Here is a 20,745-nt window from a genome sequence, read left to right on the forward strand (position 1 = left end):
TACCTTAGAACAAGAAGGTGTGGACATGCACAAACGCATAAACACTCTTTCAATACACCTCAGATCACAATTGGCATCAACATTTAAAAATACAGGAAATATATAACTGTTTTTCGCATTTCAGAAATAATAATACAACTCGCAACCCTGAAGAAAGGCATACTTCACATTGTAAAATACCATACACTATAGCTACACAAGGAAGAAATAAGGACAAACTATAACATAAACACAAGAACATATTCTACGTAGTGCATTTACATTACACAAAATCCGTTTCTCTGCAGAAATAATGTGGGCATTAATTAGGCCTGTTATTCATTCTATAGACTTCACTTTTTTGTTGTTTTTGTTTTTAACCCAGGAGTAATTATGGAGAATATCGATAATTTCCAGTACAGGCTATTTAACTGCAAAACTCAACTGGTGCTTATTTAAGGGTTTCTGTTCAACAAGGGGTTCTCTATTATTCTAGTGTACAGGTAACACTTTTATTAGCTATCCTTGAAAATAGTAAAGTTGTAAAAAACCAAACCAAAACAAAAAAACACAGTTAAAAGCCACGTCATGTCACTTGAAACAAGTTCAGGTACTGTTGTCAAAATCCTGAAATATTTTGACAGGATGTATACACAAGATACACTGGAGGATACCTGTAATAAGCTTATAAATAAAGCGTTTTTTACTGATTTCCATCTTATGGTGCAGTGTTATAAACTGCAATAATATAAAAACGTGCAGAAGATGATATCACACCACAACTCAGGGATCAATCCTAGCTCCACGAGCATTGCACTGTTTGCCTTCCATGGGAAGCCGCGTAGGTTCCAGAACTGAAGGCAAAATGCAGTTTTTTTTTAAAAAAGAATGTAAATCGCTGCACTAAAGAAAAATGTTATCTGAAATGAGAAGACTTTGAAATTGAATTTGCTAGTGGTTTCAGATGATCCTTCTCCTCTGTAGGAGCCTATGACTCTGGTGCCCAGTGGTGCAAATAATTACCCAAAGACATGCCTTTCACCGATTTCACTGTGATAATAGCAGGTGCTTATTTTTACGGGCCTTTCCTGGAACAAGAGACTTTCAAACATTAATGCATACAAAAACAACAGAAATGGTTCTGTCATGCTTTTGGCAAATTCCAAAGCATTCCGAACTTCAAAATTTCTTAAGCTGTACGTATCAGATGGGGATATTTGGCTTATAGTATCTTATAGGTCTTAGGCTTATAGTATCTTTTGTGAATCAATGCAGAAAGCTTTGTTGCCTTTCAAAAGGGGTCAAACAAAGCCGAGATAAAAGGTCCCAGTGCCCTATCAGCCAGGACAATTTCTACACCACAGAGAGAGGTTTTTAGCACCATACCTGGCTGCCTCTGAATCACTGGTTTAAATGACACTGTGCCCTCTTCTCAGCACCACAGAAGTGGCAGGGCAGTAGACCAGGTAAGACTCAAACTCTCAATCCTGGAAAACCCACAGCAGTGAGCCGACCTGTCTCCACACATCGCTTCAGTCCTGCTGCTTGAACCAGGAGCAGGCATGCTTCCCTCCCTTCCAAAGCTCTACGTTAAACTCTCCCTTCAGCTGCTATCTTATTTTACAGGTGTGAAAAGCAGGAAACGCAGGCCAGCTATATCCATATTTAAAATGGAACTGCCTTTTGATTGTGCCACCTCTCATTTACTGTCTTATTAAAAACCACCTCAACAGGAGATCATGGAGCACGGTACCACGGGAACAGCTGTTGTCGGGGCCTTGTGCACCAACTGGCCCAGCAGCACAAACCTGGCTCTGTCTACCCATCTCCTCTCCTCAGCACCTCTCCTTTCAGGACCAAACACAATGAAATTTGTTTCCCTTTAGACCCTGAAGTAAAAGCCTGAATATAACTACAACTGAGCACATTCAAATGCTCATATTGTTCCAGACTAGCAGCCTGTGGCCAGCAGAAACTGGTTATGGACAAGTACAAGAAACAGCAAGTGTGGATCTGTTGCTCATTTGGTTTATCAGCCCAGGTTCTAGCAAGCAGTGGTGCTGTGACTTCGCATGGCAGAGATTCCATCTGTTTAATATCCCTTGGTCCTACGTAATCCAAGTGACTCAGTCTTATGAGTAAATCAACGCTCAATGGTGTGCTGACCCAGGCTTTCACCTGAAATGTTTAGGTAGAATGTAGCTTTTTCTTCATTGGATGGTGAGAGGCAGGCCCTGTGAGCAATCTATGGGACGTGCACAGAAGTCAAGATCACAATGAAGTTGTCAGCTGTCCTCCTTGCCTATGTTTGTCTCTAGTTTTGGAATAGAATTTGGGCCAGAGAAAAAAGGCACTACTTTCTCCTGTTTGCAAAGGCAACGTATACTATTCTTATTGCACTCATACACAGAAGGTTAATTTTGCACAAGCTTTGTTTCAGTGCATTGTCTCACTATGCTACTCCTTGGCAGTAAAATCACCACAATTTCACAAGCTAACTTTTAACATCTGACCTCCCTTTCTGTCCACCAGATCCACGTTCTTCTTTCTATACCAGCGAGTGCCCCTTGTATCCCGAAAGAGACAAGCAAGCCAACATGCCATACATGATCAGGAATACTGTACTCTTAATATTCTGAAGTATAAAACTGTTCAGTGTAAATTGCAACTGTAGGTTACGATTCTAATCTATACAGACACATATGAGATACTAAAAGACACAACGCCTGCTATGCTGCCGGTAAATCAAACGTACACCAAATGATCTCATTGGGGAATGTGGATGTGAAATGAATCACAGGCTTAAGGCTCTAAGTAAAACTGCCCTGCAAAATGCAATGATGGGGTTAGCATCCAAAGGTCCCTGCTGATGTCTTGCATAACAAATGACCTGTCTGCTCTATTACTAAATAAACATAAATACTCAGTGTAGCTTTGCCAAAGGATCTAGAGCCATTACAAATCTTACTTGAGAGACTAGAGTCAAGAGATTATTATTTTGTAAAAATATTTTTACAAGATATGTGATTGTTTTTAAGCACTCACATCACTCTAAAACTTTTAATTTACATGCTCTGAAGAAAAAGTTCATTATCAGTGACAGGTACTACTACATCAGGTACAAAACGTTGTAAATGCCTTTGCTGTTAGCAGAATCATTATACAAAAAAAAAGAGAAGGCAATTTTTGAAGTATTTCCTGGGACAAATCCCCTTCACTGTTCACTGAGAGATTTCTGTAATAACTTTAGGGTATTGCCCATAACCTATAGTTCTAGGATCAACAGGGAAAATATCCCCACACTGCATTATCATCCTGCCCAGACTCTGCAGTATCCTGGGGGACTGTGTGCAAGACCTATGCCATTCATGCAGAGCCCTGGACAAAGTGGCTGAGGCATTTCCAGCCAGATCACCCACTGAAGCAATTCCTATTCAGTGCTGTCCTTGCCTTTTCCATTGAGGGATATCTGTTTCAAATCACTATTAAACCACTTTGCCAGCAATGAATTTGAGGTAGGTGGTGTTAGAGGCAATAGTTCGGATAAAAATTTCATTTTTACACCCTCCAAAATATATGTTGTTCTCTTCACAATATGAGTGCAAAATAATTGTCATTTTTATGAAAATGGAAGTAACAGTAAGGAGGCAGATGGGTAGCAGTGATACACAGTCTAGAAGTAAGAAGATTGATGGGTATATATTTGTATATACAAACGCAAATCACATAGCTTGACTGTTCTAAAATATTAGTTTCCATTTGTTGCAGCTGTACAACATCAAAGCAGTGATGTCCCCATATATTGCATTTAGTGGTAATGTAACGGGCTACCAAAAAAAAAAAAAAATCAAAGTGAGAGTTTCTAAGTAGTTTCCTGGCAATCGAGACAGCAGGCTCTTTCATCTGTGCTGTAACTGTGGCAGTGCATTGATTTAAACTCCTTCTGAGATCTCAAATGCTTTTATATTCTTAGGTCTTGCTGGCTGCTTTCTTTTTGCTTTTTTTTTCACCTTCAAATGATAAAATTCTAGCATTTAGCAGAATGCCATCTTGCTTCCCCAGAAGACAAACTTATTTCAGCTTTGGTTCTAAACTGCATAGGATCTCTAAATAAAATAGCTCTCAAAATGCCATCCTATTAGGCGATCAGTTTGGCTTCACAGTTTCTAATATTCTTATCATAGCAAGGGGATAAACAACTATTATTCCTCTGAGATACCTGTGAGAGTTTTTATGATGAATTAATTTTTTCCCATTAATTTGTCAGACTTCCTTTGAAATATTTTTACTGATATGCCCAAATGGTAAGCAAAAGAATTATGTGCTGTTTTGATTTGATATTATATATTCTACTTTAACATTATTTATCATCATCTTATAGAAGCTTTCTTTTTCTACTAAAATTCTTCCTGACAACTATTGAAGACATAAATCCACCTTTCTGCTAGAGAAACATTTATGAATGACTCTAAGCTTTTTTTCAATGTATAGCTGAAGCTACTGCTTTTTTGATTAGTGTCTATTGACTAAGATTCTTGTAGAAAAAAGCTGAAATCATAAATGAATGCAAGGTGCTTCAGGAAGGATCCTATTTGTGCCTATCTGGATACCCATATAAATCAATGGCCTTAAGAAAATTAATTTTAGTTTTTGCAGGAAAAAGCATGATTTTAATCTGGGGAAAGGCATACATGCAATTTAAAAATTATTCTCAATAGCAACTAGCAAAAATTGACTCAACTAAAGGGAGATCTTTCATGGCCCTGCAATCTATCTGCTGCATAGCCCTTGCCCATGGGAATTAAAATGCTTGTTTTGTAGCCCCACTACAATGATTTAGATGTGCCCAGCTTTACAAAATGAAAAGCAGTATATACTACGTTGGTTGCCCAGCACAATACTCATACTAAAGTGAAAAGAACTGCAATGTGAGAGGAAGGACACCCATAAAATCTTCTCCAAGAGGTGTTTCTGTACTTAAAGGCATCAGGATACCAATGCCCATGGAAGGACTGCCTATATACCGATGGTTCCTCATCCACATGTCTTGTTGAGCACTGACTTACCAGTACATTAAATGCATAGCCTCAATTACCCTTTCTATCAGCAATTATAACTTTTGCTGGAGGGTTGTAGGATTAAGAATATTAGGGGAAGTGGATTATCAGACAACGTGGTGCACTCTCTGGAAAAAAGCAAGATTCTTTGTTTCAAAGAATAAATTTGTAACTAAGGAAAAGCTTTCCAAATATTGATGCAGTACAGATGGAATGATTTGATTCATTCACATTAGCTGCTTAAATGACTCTAGAGATATAGGTTAGCAGATGGGATGTTACTTAACAAGGCTTCAGATACTGGATCAAGATGCAAAACTGATTTGGATGATGGCTGATAGCCTTTTTAAAACATCAGAATCGAGCTAATATACATGAACTAATGAACTACTATTTGTTCCAAAGTCCAGCATGGCTTTCAGAAAGCAGTTTGATGGACTCATATATTACACCTATGAATGGTCTGAGTTATGGAAAAAAAACAACAAAACAACAACAACAACAAAAAAAAAACTTTTTTTTTTTTTTTTTTTTTTTTTTTTTTTTTTACTGAGTTCTAGACTTAAAGTCCTAATGAGCTGAGAGCTTACTGGTGACATTCGAGGGGTAACACACAGCAGAAAGCTTCAAAGATGCTAACTGTTCCCTGGTTTGCAGAGTAGGCAACCATCCACATGTGGGCTTAAGAAACGTATATATAAAAAAAAAACACTGTATGGTCAGATGTCATGGGAGTGTCAGTAAGGAAATATTTTAGTTATTTTGTTATACCTGGATTTTTTTCACAGAATTTCACTGAAGGGCTTGGGTTGGAAGGGACCTTAAAGACCACAAAGTTCCAACCCCCCAGTATAGACAGGGATGCCATCCTCTAGATCAGATTGCCCAGGGCCCCATTCAGCCTGGCCTTGAACACTTCCAGGGATGGAGCATCCACAGCTTCTCTGGGCAACCTGTTCTGGTACCTCATCACCCTCGGAGTGAAGAATATCCTCCTAACATCTTTTAGTTTAAAATAGTGCCCCCTTCTCCCATCAACTTCCTGCATGTGTAAAAAGATGCTCGTCATTTTTTTTTATAAGTCCCTTTTAAGTACTGAAAGGCCGCAATGAGCTCTCCCCAGAGCCTGCTCTTCTCCAGGCTGAAGATCCTCAGCTCTCTCTTTCTTCATAGAAGAGGTGCTCTAGACCTCTCAACATCTTCGTGGTCCTCCTCCAGACCTGCTCTAACAGCCCCACACCCTTCTTGTGCTGGGGGCCCCAGGCTTGGATGCAGCACTCCATGTCAAACCTCACAAGGGCAGAGCAGAGGGGCACAATCACCTCCCTCCAGCTGCTGGCCACTCCTCTCTTCACTCAGCCCAGGACACAGTTGGCCTTCTGGGCTGCAAGTGCACACTGCTGGCTCATGTCAAGCTTTTCATCCACCAGAACCCCCAAGTCTCTGTCTGCAGAGATGCTCTCAATGAGTTCTCCCAGTCTGTGCTCATGTCTGGGATTGCCCCAACCCAGTTGCAGCACCTTGCCCTTGGAGAGAGAGTTCAAGAGTACTCTTGAGAGTACCTCAGGAGAGTTCATCCTTCAAGCTTAAGGTAAAGTGCTGTTCTAATCAAAAGTATAGGTTAATGTCAGTAAGTAATGAAGCTCAACATGAACTATAAGGAGATGAAGGTATGCAGTCTAAGCAAGACAAGCTTGTGGGATAAGTGCTCTGTCTCCTGAACAGCTTGGATGCTCTCTACAACAGGAAGATACAATGCTGAAGCAGTGTTGAGCACAGCTGAGCTGACATTTACAGAGGAAATTGGAACTGGGAGTGGGAAACCGGTACTTATCAAGGGACCTGAATGATGTAATTTTGTATCCCAAGTCTTTGAGAAGGGAAATGCAGAAGAAATCAAGAATTTTCAGAAGGCTCCCTGTAGTTGTTTTTTTTTTTTTTTTTTTCCCTCCTGTCAGCCACCCACAGAGGAATGGTTGTATTTCCTTATCTCACTAGAGCATTCTATCAGTTCTTGGAATGACAAAGTGGACCTTTATGCAGTAGGTGGGCGCATACACTGATAAAAGTGCTGATCATGATCATCTTTCCTAAGAAAACAAATATGATTCCACATGCCTTGAGCATTGAGGAGTGTGGAAACAGCCTCATAATCAGCCATCTACAGCAAATTGTATCACTGTACTCTAGATCTATAAAATTAAAGATATCTTTGAAAGCAGATGAACTAAGTCCCCTGTGTAAACAGAGCAATCACATACACAGGCTCTCCGAGTATCTTTAAATATATGTTGAATATCACTTCATATTTCATTTATTAACACCTAAAGGGTCTCACCTCTCTCTTACAAGCTCTGTTGTGGAAAATGAAATCTTTCAGTTCTCCCAGTGGTTCTCCAGCTGCTGGTACAGCATCAGCAGCTGTGCCAGGCAGATGTAGATTTACTTGACATTTCCATACCCTATTCCTCCAATTCCTCCACAGATATTTCTAAACCAGATACCAGTTAACTTGCTCAGACCTGGTGGTTTGATGCTAAAAGTCATATACATACATAACACATTTAGTTAGAAGTTAGAAGCATGTTTAAGATTTCATATTTTGAGGGCTAAACAACAGGAACTCCATCCTCTCTTGACTGGAGTTGGTTAGTTTTTCCATTTTGGAAATGCATATTTGTCAGAAGTGAGAGTGGCTCTAGGAAAACACGCTTTTCAGAAAAGAACCGTGTTCAGAAAAATGTGCATAAAAAAGTTTCAGAATTGCCAATATGTGCTGTTTGACAACATGGAATGCAACAGTTCTATTTAACTTGAAAATGCCTCTTCTGCAATCCAAGTTAATTGGAATGAAAAGGTCAAAACTAAAATATGTTGCAAAATTATTGAAACAGAATTTTGATTCACTCAAATAATATTTTTTTCTTAAATGTGTTAATTCCACACACTTTTAGAAGTCTCACTAGCAGTTTAAACTGAAAACCTTTTTCATCCTTAAACTTCCCTGTGACAGAAGAACTATTTCCTGGTCATTGACTTCTCCCCACGCAGCTTTCCTGTGGCCTCTTATACTGCAGGGGGGTAAACACATCAGTAATGCAAAGGTTCATTAATGCGTAACAGATTCAAGTTAAACCTTCAGAGTTCTTCAACCCAGGACATTCTAAATCAGGCACAGCAGGGACTTGAACCCCAAATCTATTTTGATTAAATGAAATTTGTCAATGAAAAACAGTTTCATCAAAGAAGTTTTCAACAAACCCTAATGAGAACCATCTACTGAGGGACGTCATCCTGTGACCAGAATTTTGAAAGCCTCAGACCTCTCAAAATCAAACAGAAAAGCAATTTTTCCATTTTGGAACCTCAGTTCAGTCCTGCAATGATTAACCCCTCATCCTTGTGAGTCTTTCCCTCTAGTACTGTCACATTTTATTTCAGTTAAAATTACTTTCATCCTTTATCAGCTTGCCTGTATGAATTTGTGCAGTAGCTGCTGTGTCCATTGAAGAGTGAGATTCATGTGAATAAAATAGTTCTGACCCTCTGAGTCCTTCGTGTCCGAGATAAAAACCCACTTCCACATTTCCTTGGGGATTGCTTTACCTATCTCTGTCCAAACAATAAATATCAGCAAGAAAAGCAGCAACATAACTCAGATATTGAAGGAAATTAAACCCTTTGTTAAATTTACTGCCAGCTTCAGAAAAAAAATGGTTTCTCTGTTTGTTTCTTTCATTCAAATTGCATGGATAAAAGGACCTCTCTGTAGACAGATCAAGCTGCGTCAGGGGGCTTATGTTGTAGCAGGAAAAATACTTCAAAAGGCATCAGGGCTCCCATTCCCAGATTGCTTCCTCCTGCCTGAGCAGAAAAAAGATTTCTCCACTCCTAGGGAAACCAGCAGAATGATCACCTGGTCTTGTCAACTGCGATTGCACCGAGCCCAAGCCGAGCTGCACAGCAGTTCACGTACACCGGCGTGGTTCTGGGACTGTGCCTTGCCAGAGCTGGCTGCTCCACTGCCTCCTCACCCTTTCTTCCTTTCGCTGCTAGCTACAGCCTCAGACTGACAGATCAACAGAGCTGCTCTAATACAAAATGGAGAACTTCTTGCATGCGTACTTTCTTTGTATGGCTGATAATGTTTCTGAGAAAAACGTCTGTGATGGCAGAGCTTTGCAATCCTGAAGATTTTGTGTTTTCCCCTTTTAAGAAAACCAGGTCCTCTGCAGTTAAAATAAGTTTAATTTAAAACAAAATTCAGGAAATTCCCTAAGTAATTATTGGAGACGGCAGTACCAAGAAAAGAAAATCATCATTTTCCACTGTGCTTGTCTTTCCTTCTATTTACATTTTCAATGTCCAACAGGGAATTGGGTACATTTTCAGTTTCAGTTTCCAGTCGCTTCCACACTGGCACACAAGGGTAAATCCTCTACAACAAAGCTAGCTTTGTGTCTGAAAGCAACCTGAGCTGAATAAAGCAACCTGCCCACAATTTCTTACATCTTAACTGAGCCTCTTTTGAAGAGTCACCTCCATGTTGCTTTTACTTTGTAAACTTCTAAACAAAACTTACTTGTTGTCAATTCGTATCATGTGGTTTTATCTACAGGGAGGACAGCTCTGTGTTTGTTCAGACAAGACAGCAGTAGCATGAATCCACACTAGTAGTGTGTATCCACATTAAAAATGGGAACAACAGTGCTGGATTGGAAAGAGAGGCAGTACTCTGGATCCTTGGGGTGAGGAAGGAGAGACAGTGTTGCCAAAGCAATTACTCTTCATATGTCCTCAATCGCTAAAGTCACCAAGCCCCCAGACCCAGCGCTGGAGGGCAGGCACCTGGTAGAAGCGGGGACGGGAGGCTCGGGGACGCCCAGGTTTAAGACTAGGGAGCAAATCCTCTGCAGAGGTTGGGAGTGACTGCCATAGACCAGCATTTGAGCTGATGCTCAACCGAGACAATTTAATAATTGTTATTAAATAATTATTACCATTCAGTGATAGTTAAACCTACTTTGCATGAGAATCCATTATAAGAATGACAAATAGCAATTGTTATGGAATGAGCTTGAATTCATTCTTACAAATTTATGAAATAACAATCCTATCTATGCAAACCTCATTTACTAGCTGGTGAAATGAGCGGAAAGAAAGGAAAGCTAATAGATAAATTCCTTAAGCAGCTCCAAAAAAAAGTAAAACTACTGCAAAACTGCACAAAATAAAAGGTAGTATTAGCTTAGAGTTCAGTTCATAACTTTACAATGAGATGATTTGAATACTGCAACTCTTCCTTAAAAGTGGCAAATAATAAAAGTAAAAATAAATAATGAAAACCTGCTATAAACCTGATATTTTTATCTAGCCATGACAAAAAACTTTGTAGAATTTTTTGTCCAACCAATCCAGATTTTCAGTGAAAGGAATTCTCACAGAAAACTCTCACCAGCAATTAGCAATTTCTATCCCAAGTATGTGTAGCACAGCAAGTGTGGCAGTCCTCTAATGACTTTTTTTTTTATTAGCAAAGGAAGACAGACAGTTGAGAACAGGTTGAGTTTCTCTAATTAGCAGTGAGCTAAGAAAAAAGCAGAAAATAATGAAATGTTTATTAGAAGGGATCACATATGTATCTGTCCAACTCCTCTCTCTTTCACGTTCACTTTTCTTTTGATTTTATTTCGACATGTTCAAACAGCACTTTGTTCCCTCTTTTGTTTCTCCATGTACTGAAAATTTCAGCTCTGCAGAGAAGGGCCACTCCATTCAGTGCTGCATCCATTGAAGACTTTTTTAAGCATGAGGCTCTGTGAGCAGCAGAGCTAATGATACCTGGCTTCCAGCAGGTCTGTGTCTCCTGGTTGGGTTCTCTGACGTCTAATAAGGTGTGACTGCCAATTAAAGCCTTTCCTGTGGCTGACACAGTCCTAGCAGCACTGTCCCATGTGGATTCTCAGAGGTCTAATAGAGGTGAGCTCATAGTGCTATCTCTCTTACAGTGAAGGAATGCAGGTACACACTCTTCTCTGCCTGACTTCTTCATTTTCTCAAAACCTGTTACAGCAAAATACTTTCTAGCTTCTGCCAAATTTCAAAGACAATGACCACAAATCTCAAATGTGACTGAGGATACTCAAAAGGACATGCAAACACATACGAGTTTCTTTGGCAATGCAGGCTGCAGTGTTTTTTAAAACTATTTCTATCTGTATCAAAGGATTTACATCTGAAAAGTGGTTTTGCCTTAACTGTTATTTTGTTTCCTTAAAATTATTGGCAGACGTAAAGAGCCATTCTGTCAATCTGGTCTTGCTTGTACAATGTTGGTGGCCTGTCACTACATCCAGCAATCTATTCTTCATTCGCCCATTTCATTGGTGAGAGAAGAATTAGCTCCAACATCTTGACTTCTCCGTAACATGGACAGCTCTGTACAGAGAGGTTTTGATCTTCTACCCTGAACCACAGACTGTGTCAGAAATTTCATGCTGTTAGCTGGTACCAAACCTACCTGTTCTCAGTCACGATGGCTGGCAGAGCACTCTCTGACAGGAACCTTTCCACTGACATGAAGCAAAGTCACCAGCCTCTGTTCCCCCATCATGCGGGTGTTCAGGCTGGCAGGGACCGAGGCAGGGGGGCTCCTTGTGGGTCCGGGCAGGAGAGGCCCAGCCTTGCTCAGCCACACAGACTGCACCCTTTGGTTACGGCTTGCAGCCAGCTACCTGACTTGATTCTCCTTGCACAGAGCTGAGATTAGATGCAAGGGATTACGGAGCCCTTCCTCTGCACTCAAAAGCACTGTTATTCACCACAAGATTAAATAAATTGTTTCCAAGTGTCATCGGTGTAAACTTAACCTGGAATTCTAATGCACTGGGCCTGCTCCAGCACTGCCCTGCTCCAGCACTCCTGTGATTTCAGTCTCCTAGTTTCTCACTCTCCATACCGTTCAATGGCATAAACAGTAATTCCTGGATGAGAATTTTTTGGCCTCATCTAGTCCTCACTTATCTCAATATCAGCGTCTTCAGTGACTTGAACAGACACTGAGATGGGCTTAAAAGAACACTAATTAAGTACACAGAGAACCAGGTCTCTATTTCACAGTTCTGTAGCCATTAAAAAACAGGGAAAAATTGCATCAGTGACCTTGATGAAAACTAAAAATAAATTTTTATTTTTGGATTTTTTGTGTGTTTTTTTTTTTTTTTTTTTTTTGAGATTGGGGTTGAGGAAACAGTAGTATCTAAACATTAAGATACGACAATGTTTATGAAATGGTATTTTTTTCCTATCATTTCAGTGATTATATTTCCAGAGCCTTGCTTTTATTTTCTGACACACAGGGCATTTTATACTGTGTAGAAGGGTTCCTCACAGGGTTTCACATTTGCACAAATACAATAACAATGCTCTCTCATAGTTCAAGTCCCACTATTTTGTGATGAAAAACCTTGTTTATTCACACACAAAGGGCCATCCTGCTGTTATAAAAATCCCCTGGCTAAATGCTTCAGTAAAATGCCTGCTGAAGAAAAAATAATAATCTAACTGTCCTGAATCCCCTGAGACTCTGGCTCCAAAGAGGTACCAACAAGAACTCTTGAAAATGTTACAAAAATGCAAGTACTCTCATAAAACAACTGTGTTCTGTGTTGGGGGGAGATTTTATCTCACAGAAGCCAAAAATGTCCTTATTGCTTTCCCATCATGAGCTGTCATGCTTCCAGAATGGATTTTGTTCTTCGTCAGATCCCTGGGGTCCTATGCAGAGCTGGCAGGGGGTAGGAGAGGAGGGCACAGGCAGATTCAGTGTTATGGAAGCTTGCCTTAGGGGCTGGGGTATTCCTGCTCTATTTCCTCATCTTTCCCTCATAGCTGCTTGCTGGGTTAAACCCCATCTGAGGGTCATGGTGCGAGTGCGGTGGGTGAGGATGAGTTGGAGATGACAGCGCGGGGACAAGAGCAGTGCCCACAGGAAAAGGACTACTTTTCTGTGCTAAATCCCAGCTGGTGCTAGTGAGAGATGTAGGTGGGTGAAGGGAAAAGGCAGAGCTGTGGTGTGAGTGTGCCTTGAGCCTGTAAAGTGGCAGGGGTAGGGCCAATAAATGATTTCCCACTTCCCAGACCAAGGGGAGACCTGGGACTGGTGAGGACCTGACCACTGCACAAAGAGACACAGAGGCCTAGGACAGCTGCTGTGGCATCACCTCACAGCCCGCGGGCCCGATGGGAGCAGCAGCATTACACCGCCCATGCATCAGCCCTCGCTGCACTGCCTGGTCCTGATCCAGCTGAGCACAATGGGGAGCCAGAAACGGGGCTTGGGGTATAGCTACAGGCTGCCCCCCTGGCAGGTGGGCCCACAAAAGCAGAACTACGTGGGTGTATTTTAAAGCTTTGCTATGTAGAGAACCTTACAGACAGCCATGCTGGAGCATGTGAGGACACGAGTGTCCTCCATACTTTATAAGAAAAGAAATTTGTCTGAAAAGAAGCCCATATTCTTTTCAAGTAAATGACTAAAATTCAGGATTAACAAATGTGTTCCATACCAGAATATAATGTTAAAAGACTTTACCATGAAAAATGTATACTTCAGAAAGTACCCCTTTGTTCTACCTTTTTTTTGTTACATCTGCTAGAAATAATGACTACAGAATCTCCTTCAACAAAAGGTCATTTATGTCAATGGACAGAACACAGAGGATCAGATCACCTGCGGTAATTGCAAATTAATGCTCTACTGCTAATGCATTAACTACACAATATTGATCTACAATTGAATCATACAGGCTACTGTGAAGTGATTTTTACTTTAATATTTTTTACGCTTTTATTGCTTTTTCCATAATGCATTTTCTCTTTCCACTGGAATTTTCTATAATTGTCTCCATTTTTAATTTCCTACAGTGAGATGACTTTGAAAAATGTATGTCTGCCTCAAAGCCTTGCAAAAATCTAACAAACCATCAGTGTGACATGCAAAATCACACACATGATGCAAAAGATGCAAAAAATCCAATATACATCTTATTTTGATAAATTGTGGCTTTAAAAAAAGCTCACTTTAAAGAAAAGAAAACATACTTCAGCCTCACTGCAAGCCTACAGTAATGAACCGTACATCATTAAGTTGCAGCTAGACATCTCTAGAGCTTTAGCTATGTGAGACAAGTGCAGGACTGGATAAAGAAGTGCAGGATAGATATAGCTTTTTTTTTTTATTCTTTTTTCTTTTTTAATTTATTTTTTTCCTGAACTTCATGCTTGCACTGAAAAGGGATTGGTGGATTTGTGTGTGTTACAAAAAAACTACAGTCCCGGGGAATCAGCCGAAGAACAACTGAAAAGTTTCAGCATTTTTAATGAAAAATTAAAAACAAGTTTTGTTATTGTTTTCCCAACTGTTTCTAAAGTCCATAACATGGAAAAATGAGGCTATTTGCTATATAAAATTTTAATCCCAGCTACAACTAACTACAGTGATCCAGTGTGTTTTCAACATCTGATACAAAACTTTCTTACATATGAACATTTTGTCAGTAACAACACTAAAATGTGTTCTAGCGGAGGGGATAGAACACAAAGTGAGTAATGAAATTATTTCCCAGAACCATTCGCTAACATACCTGCTTAATACCACTTGCGGTGGTTGTAGCAGAAATAAAAATATGGTTTACCCACTGACTCCTGACTTGCATTCCTGTGGATGATGATTTTGGAAATGGAAAATAAATCCCCACATTTTAAAAATAAAAGCAATTGGAAAAAATAATGGAGAACTGATTACAGGTAAAAAAGCTGCAGAGGAAAACCTGATCTTGCTTTTAATGGAGGTACATTTATTATTCATAAACCTCTTCTTGAAGAGATATGCCACATGGCAATTAAATCAACTCACTCAAAGCCTTTGTATTTTCCTTGTTCACGAACATCATCCTCTCCTGGCAGAGAAGACCACTCTCATTCGGCATAGCCAAGTGCAGAATGCGCTCCTGCACTGCCAAAGCCCTGGCTGTTTCCTTTCTGCCTCTGGATTCGTTTCTCATAAGGTGTCTACATGGTTTTGGAAACATAAAGTTAGACCATAAAATGCACAGCACTGGGTTAGTCTATTCAAAACCACTTCCAACAGTATCCAAAGCAAATACTTCAGATAAAACTATGTAATTCTCCCAGTACAGTCCCAGCTCCTACTTAACTCAGAGACCACCAAAATGGTGAATCTTAATACACTGAATCATTCAGTAGATCACTTAATTTGGTATTACCTCCAGATTCTGTACTTGCTGTGTTTTGGTACTGAGAAAGCAACAGGGACCTGTCAAAGCAACAGAAGTTTTCACTACTGAAGAAAGAACAACTGAGGCATTTGGTACCAAGGGCAGGTGAAAGAGAAACTAGGATTCAGGGAAAAGTATATTAGCCAGCTATTCCTGTGACCTTGTTGTCATATAGATTGACAACAAGGCTTGTACTGATTCTCATAATCATAATTATGTTCCTTAGATAACCTGTGAAGATGAGGTTGCCTTTTTCTGTCCATCACAACGTATCTTGCTTGAACAGCAAACAGTTGTTTCAGTCTAGTCCTGCTCAAGGATATCCCTTGTAAGAATATCTATATGGATTACCTGTCTTCCTCTCCCTTCCACTTGCCTCTCCTTAGATGAGGGAAGTATTTATGGCCTGTACTCACAATCTCACGAGGCTTTCTAAAGGCTTATTTTTAAATAAATGTAATTGAACTAGTTCAGACCCTCACATAACACAGCACTTCTAGAATCCATTTATCTCAGATTAGCTTAAATGTCTTCCCTGCTTCGGTGAAACAAAAATAAGCCACTCAAACTGAGGATGAGTTTGATCCAGAGGAGTTTAAAAGCAGTTCTAGAACTGATTAGTTAAACTGGTGAAGCCTGAGGACAAGAAAAAAGTTTTTTTTTTTTGTTTTGTTTTTTGTTTTTTTTTTTTTTTTTACCATCTCTGGGAAAAATCTGTTGGAAAGGGCAGAAGACCAGTATAGAAGTATAGATCCAAGTCATTTCTGGAAGCCAGTTCCAGGGAAGTTAATCATTACTTAACAGAAAATAATGATTAAAAAACATGTAAAGCCAAAAATTCTCTCTCTTGAGCACTGACTGGGATGTCTGCATTAGATATTTCAAAATTTCCCATTGCCACTGGGGCAAACTAACAGAATAGAAATAATAAAAAGTAAACAGCTAGACAGTCTATATAAAGGAAACACGAATAAATGTCATTTTAAAACTTCATTTTTAGCCATCTAGAAATATATGTAGTAGAGGCAGAACAGAAAATCATTTTACTTTGTGTAGTTGCGATCATGTAATATCGTAACTGACAAAGCCATCAAAACTGCAGCTCTATTAGCAATAACAAATGAAATGCATGCATAGCACTAAAAACATTCCCTTGCCATTCCTACTTCTGGTAGAAAAATACTGCTTTGTAATTTGTGCCACTGCTTAGTACTTATATTGAAGAAGCTCTCACAACACTGTGTAAGAAAGGTAGATCTTTTGTCCGTTCATGAGAAAAGATGTTTGAAGCATTCCCATACAAACTAGAAAAATAGGAATTGTTATTAATAAAGGCAGACAACATAGCAAGTCTATAAAAAAGCAGTAGCCTTCCAATTCAGCTCCTCAAAATGATAACTCTTATGTACATTAAAAAATATAAAAAAAAGTAAAGTTTTCCTATGATTTATTTATTTTTTGAAACAGCAAACCAGCGACTAATATCAATAGTCACCACAGCTGTGCAGAAAAGATGGTCACACTGAAAATAATTTTTAAGGTCAAAGTGAACTGTGGGAATGAAACCACTCCAGCCATGCCATAGAGTGACACAAAGCCAATATCCACAGGATCCTCAGCTGCTGTTGTCTTTGATGGGAACTCCGCATTGAGGGGACAAGTATCTACCAGAATATAACAACATATAATGGAACTATGTAACTTAACTACCATGCACTCCTTATCGACCCGTCTAACGTGTATGCCGCAATGATGCCCTGACATGCCTATTAGAGCATGGTAAGGGGCTGATTTCCAGCCAATATTCTGGTGTCCATACTAACAGGCTACCAAGATGTTTAAAGCTTAAATCCTATAGATTATAGAAAAAAAGCAGTAATACACTTATGGATAGCCTTTCCCCAGATTGGAATTGTGACACTTAAAGTCTTCTTTTGGCAACTCCTCCTCCTACTCCATCTAAAATGAACGTATTTTAGCAAGAAACATGTCTAAAAACATGAAAATTGCTTTCAGTTGTATAAAAAAAACACTATGCTAATGTTTGAAAGGAACATACATTATGCTTTTAATTGCAGTTATTTTAATTTTCATGTTTTAAAGAAAGAAAAAGTACCTGTAAAACAGAAGCTCCACTGTACAGAAACTGGAGCCCACTTTCAGCAGAGTCGATGCCTCCAGTTGCTAAAATGGGAAATCCTGGAAGAGCACGGGCTATAGCAGACACTGCACGGAGGGCGATAGGCCTAATAGCATTTCCTACAGAAAACCAGAACATTTTGTTAGTAATGTCAGAGCATTCCCTGATATAATTTGTACATCCTTCACAATAGAAAAATCAAGAACTAACATTTAATTCTGAAATGCAGAGGTAATATTAATTATAAAAGGACATGAACTAGCTTTTAAGTGGTATTAATGCTTGTAAAGAATTACAAATTTGGGGGAAAAGGTGGCTTGAAAATTTTAGCTGATGCTCAAATCAAACCTAGCAATGTCTGAGACAGAAAGCAATATTTTACTAAACACTGTAGACAAAGAGATCTATGATTTTACATAAAGAATTGAGTTGATTTTTTTGAACACACATGTTGCACAAGTAAGAAGGCGCATCCCATTTATTTGTGTCTGACTAAAAATTGTTTAAAAGCACCATTTCACTGCACTTGACACTTCATATATTATTTAATATGTTTCCCCTTTGGATGTTTGTAGATTCAGATAATCCTTTAAGTAAGCCCCCGATAACTATTAATATGACAGTCAGAAGCTCAAAAGAGTAAAGTAATTCATTTAGGGTTAAATCTCCACAACTGCAGCTTACATTTTCAAATGGTATATAGAGGTTGAGTCAGACAACTCCTTGCTACATTTATAGGAGTTATGGTTAAAGTCTCAATATGTTGTCTGCAATGCATCTCTTTTGGCTGCAGCCTACTGATGGTAAGCAACTATTTAAAACACTCATATAAATGTTGCTCATTAGTTGATGGATGATGTAGACAGCTGACACATTCAACTATTTATTTTTAGGCTAGTTGGGATTTCCCTGGACAATTCCCTTATTCTTATAATTTCTATTTAATTTAGAGAACTTTTATTTTTTTATTTAATTTTACGTTATCATTGGAAAACAATACTGTAGTGTAAGTGAGGGATACATTACTCCCAGAGGAACTGGCTGGCTGCCAACCTACAGAAGGAAATGGAAATGTATTGTGTTAGGTAACTTGGGGAAATACTATGATATGAAACACTTCTGAACACCTTCCATGGGTACTGTTACAACCTTTAAAAATTTAACCTCCTACAAGGGCAAAAAAGCAGAGGGTAAGAAAGAAACAAAACCAATGCAATAAACTAAGAAAGTGGAAGGAGTAACAATTCAGGAGCATGGGAAGAGAGCAAACAGTAGTTACTGCACCAGCACAACTCTGCTTAGACGCCTGACCAACACTCTTGTTTCCTTCAGATAAAACCTCCTTCTTCAACCCAACTGATCTATGTTGACATCCTGCCTCTACCCTTTGTGAGCACAGAAGCCTGCTAGCTGGATTTTTAATCTAAGAAAGTCTTTAGCAAAAGATAAGTTGCTTTTTTCATGCAGCCCTGTCTCACTGAGTACAGCATCGATCCTCCCTCCACCGTCCTCATCAGCTCTTCCTCTCAGGCAGAGTTTTACTGGTCCCCACAAAGGACTTGGTGTCAGCTCGGGATTCTGCCCTCTGCCTTACTTCTGCATCTGCCAAGACCTCTGCAGTCTAGATGGATGGGTCAAATAAATAGGACAGTTGCACTGTCACTTTGTAAAGGAGACAGTTTGTCAAGGTACTTTTCCATTGCAGAAAACTGAAATTTTGTTTGTCTTAACCACTAAAAATACTCTGCTTTCAGCTCACATTGCCTTTTACAACATATCACTGCCCTTCACTGCAACCCTTATAGACAACACTGAATTCACAGGTCATCCGGGCTCATCAGTATTACACACATTGACATTCAAAAGCACACCTGAGCAGTCTCTACTGGCACCTGCTATGCATTCAGCACAAAATTATCTTCTTGAGCAATGCTATCTTCTGCTCGTTTAGGCTAGACACCTTCTCAATATATACTTAATACAATACCTCTTCCTTCTTCAAGAGCTGGCCTGCTATCAGGACACATCAGAGATTCTCCAATGTGAGACTCAATGTCAGTGACCAGAACTGCTCACAAGTTTTACACAGATAGTTCTTGCTCGTTTAACAAAGGCTACACAGGGGTATGGTGTTTTCTGCATATAAACTGCTATCTTCATAAATGGGCAGCCCAACCCAACATGCACTACCAGTATATTTTGGGGGTAACTAGGTACCGGTTCATAAAAATTACCAATCTCACCAAAAAAAAAAAAAAAAAAAAAAAAGCCTTAAAGAATCTAATAACATAAGAGATCACACAAAAAGAAGCTGGAGCTGAACAGAAACTTTCCGCTGGACAGTAATGACTATTTGCCATCATTTGAGCTGGATCGATTGTAATGAGTTTGAAAGGAATAGAATGATTCTCTGAAAGAAGTTGGCTGCTAGTATCTGAAGAGCAAATATTACAACAGAATTGATGGCCCAGTCTTAGAGAAAGGCCTGAAACAACAACAAAAAAATGGAACCCAGGTGTTTACTCAGATTTATTTATAAAGTCTTTCAGAGGCCGTACATACTAAGACATCTAGTAAACAGCCCAAACCATTGAAAATAACAAAAATCACTAGTTTGGAAAATTCTTCAAATACACAGTGTCTGAAATTGAGGCTACAGGTAAGCATCAGACGCGGTTACTCCAGAATCTCACTGTGATGAGGTAGTTATTTTTCAGAAAGGTGAAACAATGCAGAAGCTGGTAACTCTGAAATTGTGTTTCTACAGGGAAATTTCTTCCCAATCTGCATGAGTTAAAAACTGACATCTGCCTTAAGGCATGAAGGTTTATATTCTTTTAACCCTAGTGTAACTCTGAGAGTTTGCATTCAATCAGTATTTAAGTCTTATAGACCCTTGACCTTAATGATATCCTGTAGAAAAGTTCCACATAAAAAATATTTCTAGATTATAATTGTTCCTTTTTTCAGTCTGATTAAATTAGCCACCTTCTCACTTTAATGAAGGTCTCTGTACAATGGTCAGTGAAGAAAAAGGAACAAATGACAGTTTATTTAAGGTTTCAGCACAATAGGTAATCAGAAAGGCCTTCAGTCAGCCTAAAGAAATCAAGCATATGATTTGATGAAGCCTAGCAGAGATGGCAGTAAGGCTTGGAATTTATTATGGAACACATGCTTTTTGAGTACTATCTGCACTTGATATCCATAGCATGAGTTATTACTTACATTTGGTGACTAGGAAATTAGTTATAAATCGGTACAATCGTGA

At 39.2% G+C, this 20,745-nt stretch overlaps 1 protein-coding gene across 1 annotated transcript in view; it reads right to left on the reverse strand.

Moving 5' to 3' along the window:
• DPYD (dihydropyrimidine dehydrogenase) overlaps window positions 1-20,745 on the reverse strand; it is a 338,501-nt gene that overhangs the window by 47,127 nt on the left and 270,629 nt on the right. The window contains exon 19 of the mRNA XM_035333208.1: window positions 17,451-17,593. Coding sequence (XP_035189099.1) covers window positions 17,451-17,593 — 143 coding nt within the window. The remainder of the gene's footprint in view (window positions 1-17,450; window positions 17,594-20,745) is intronic.

The sequence above is a fragment of the Oxyura jamaicensis genome, chromosome 8 (genome assembly GCF_011077185.1).
Source record: "Oxyura jamaicensis isolate SHBP4307 breed ruddy duck chromosome 8, BPBGC_Ojam_1.0, whole genome shotgun sequence".
Taxonomy (NCBI): Eukaryota; Metazoa; Chordata; class Aves; order Anseriformes; family Anatidae; genus Oxyura; species Oxyura jamaicensis.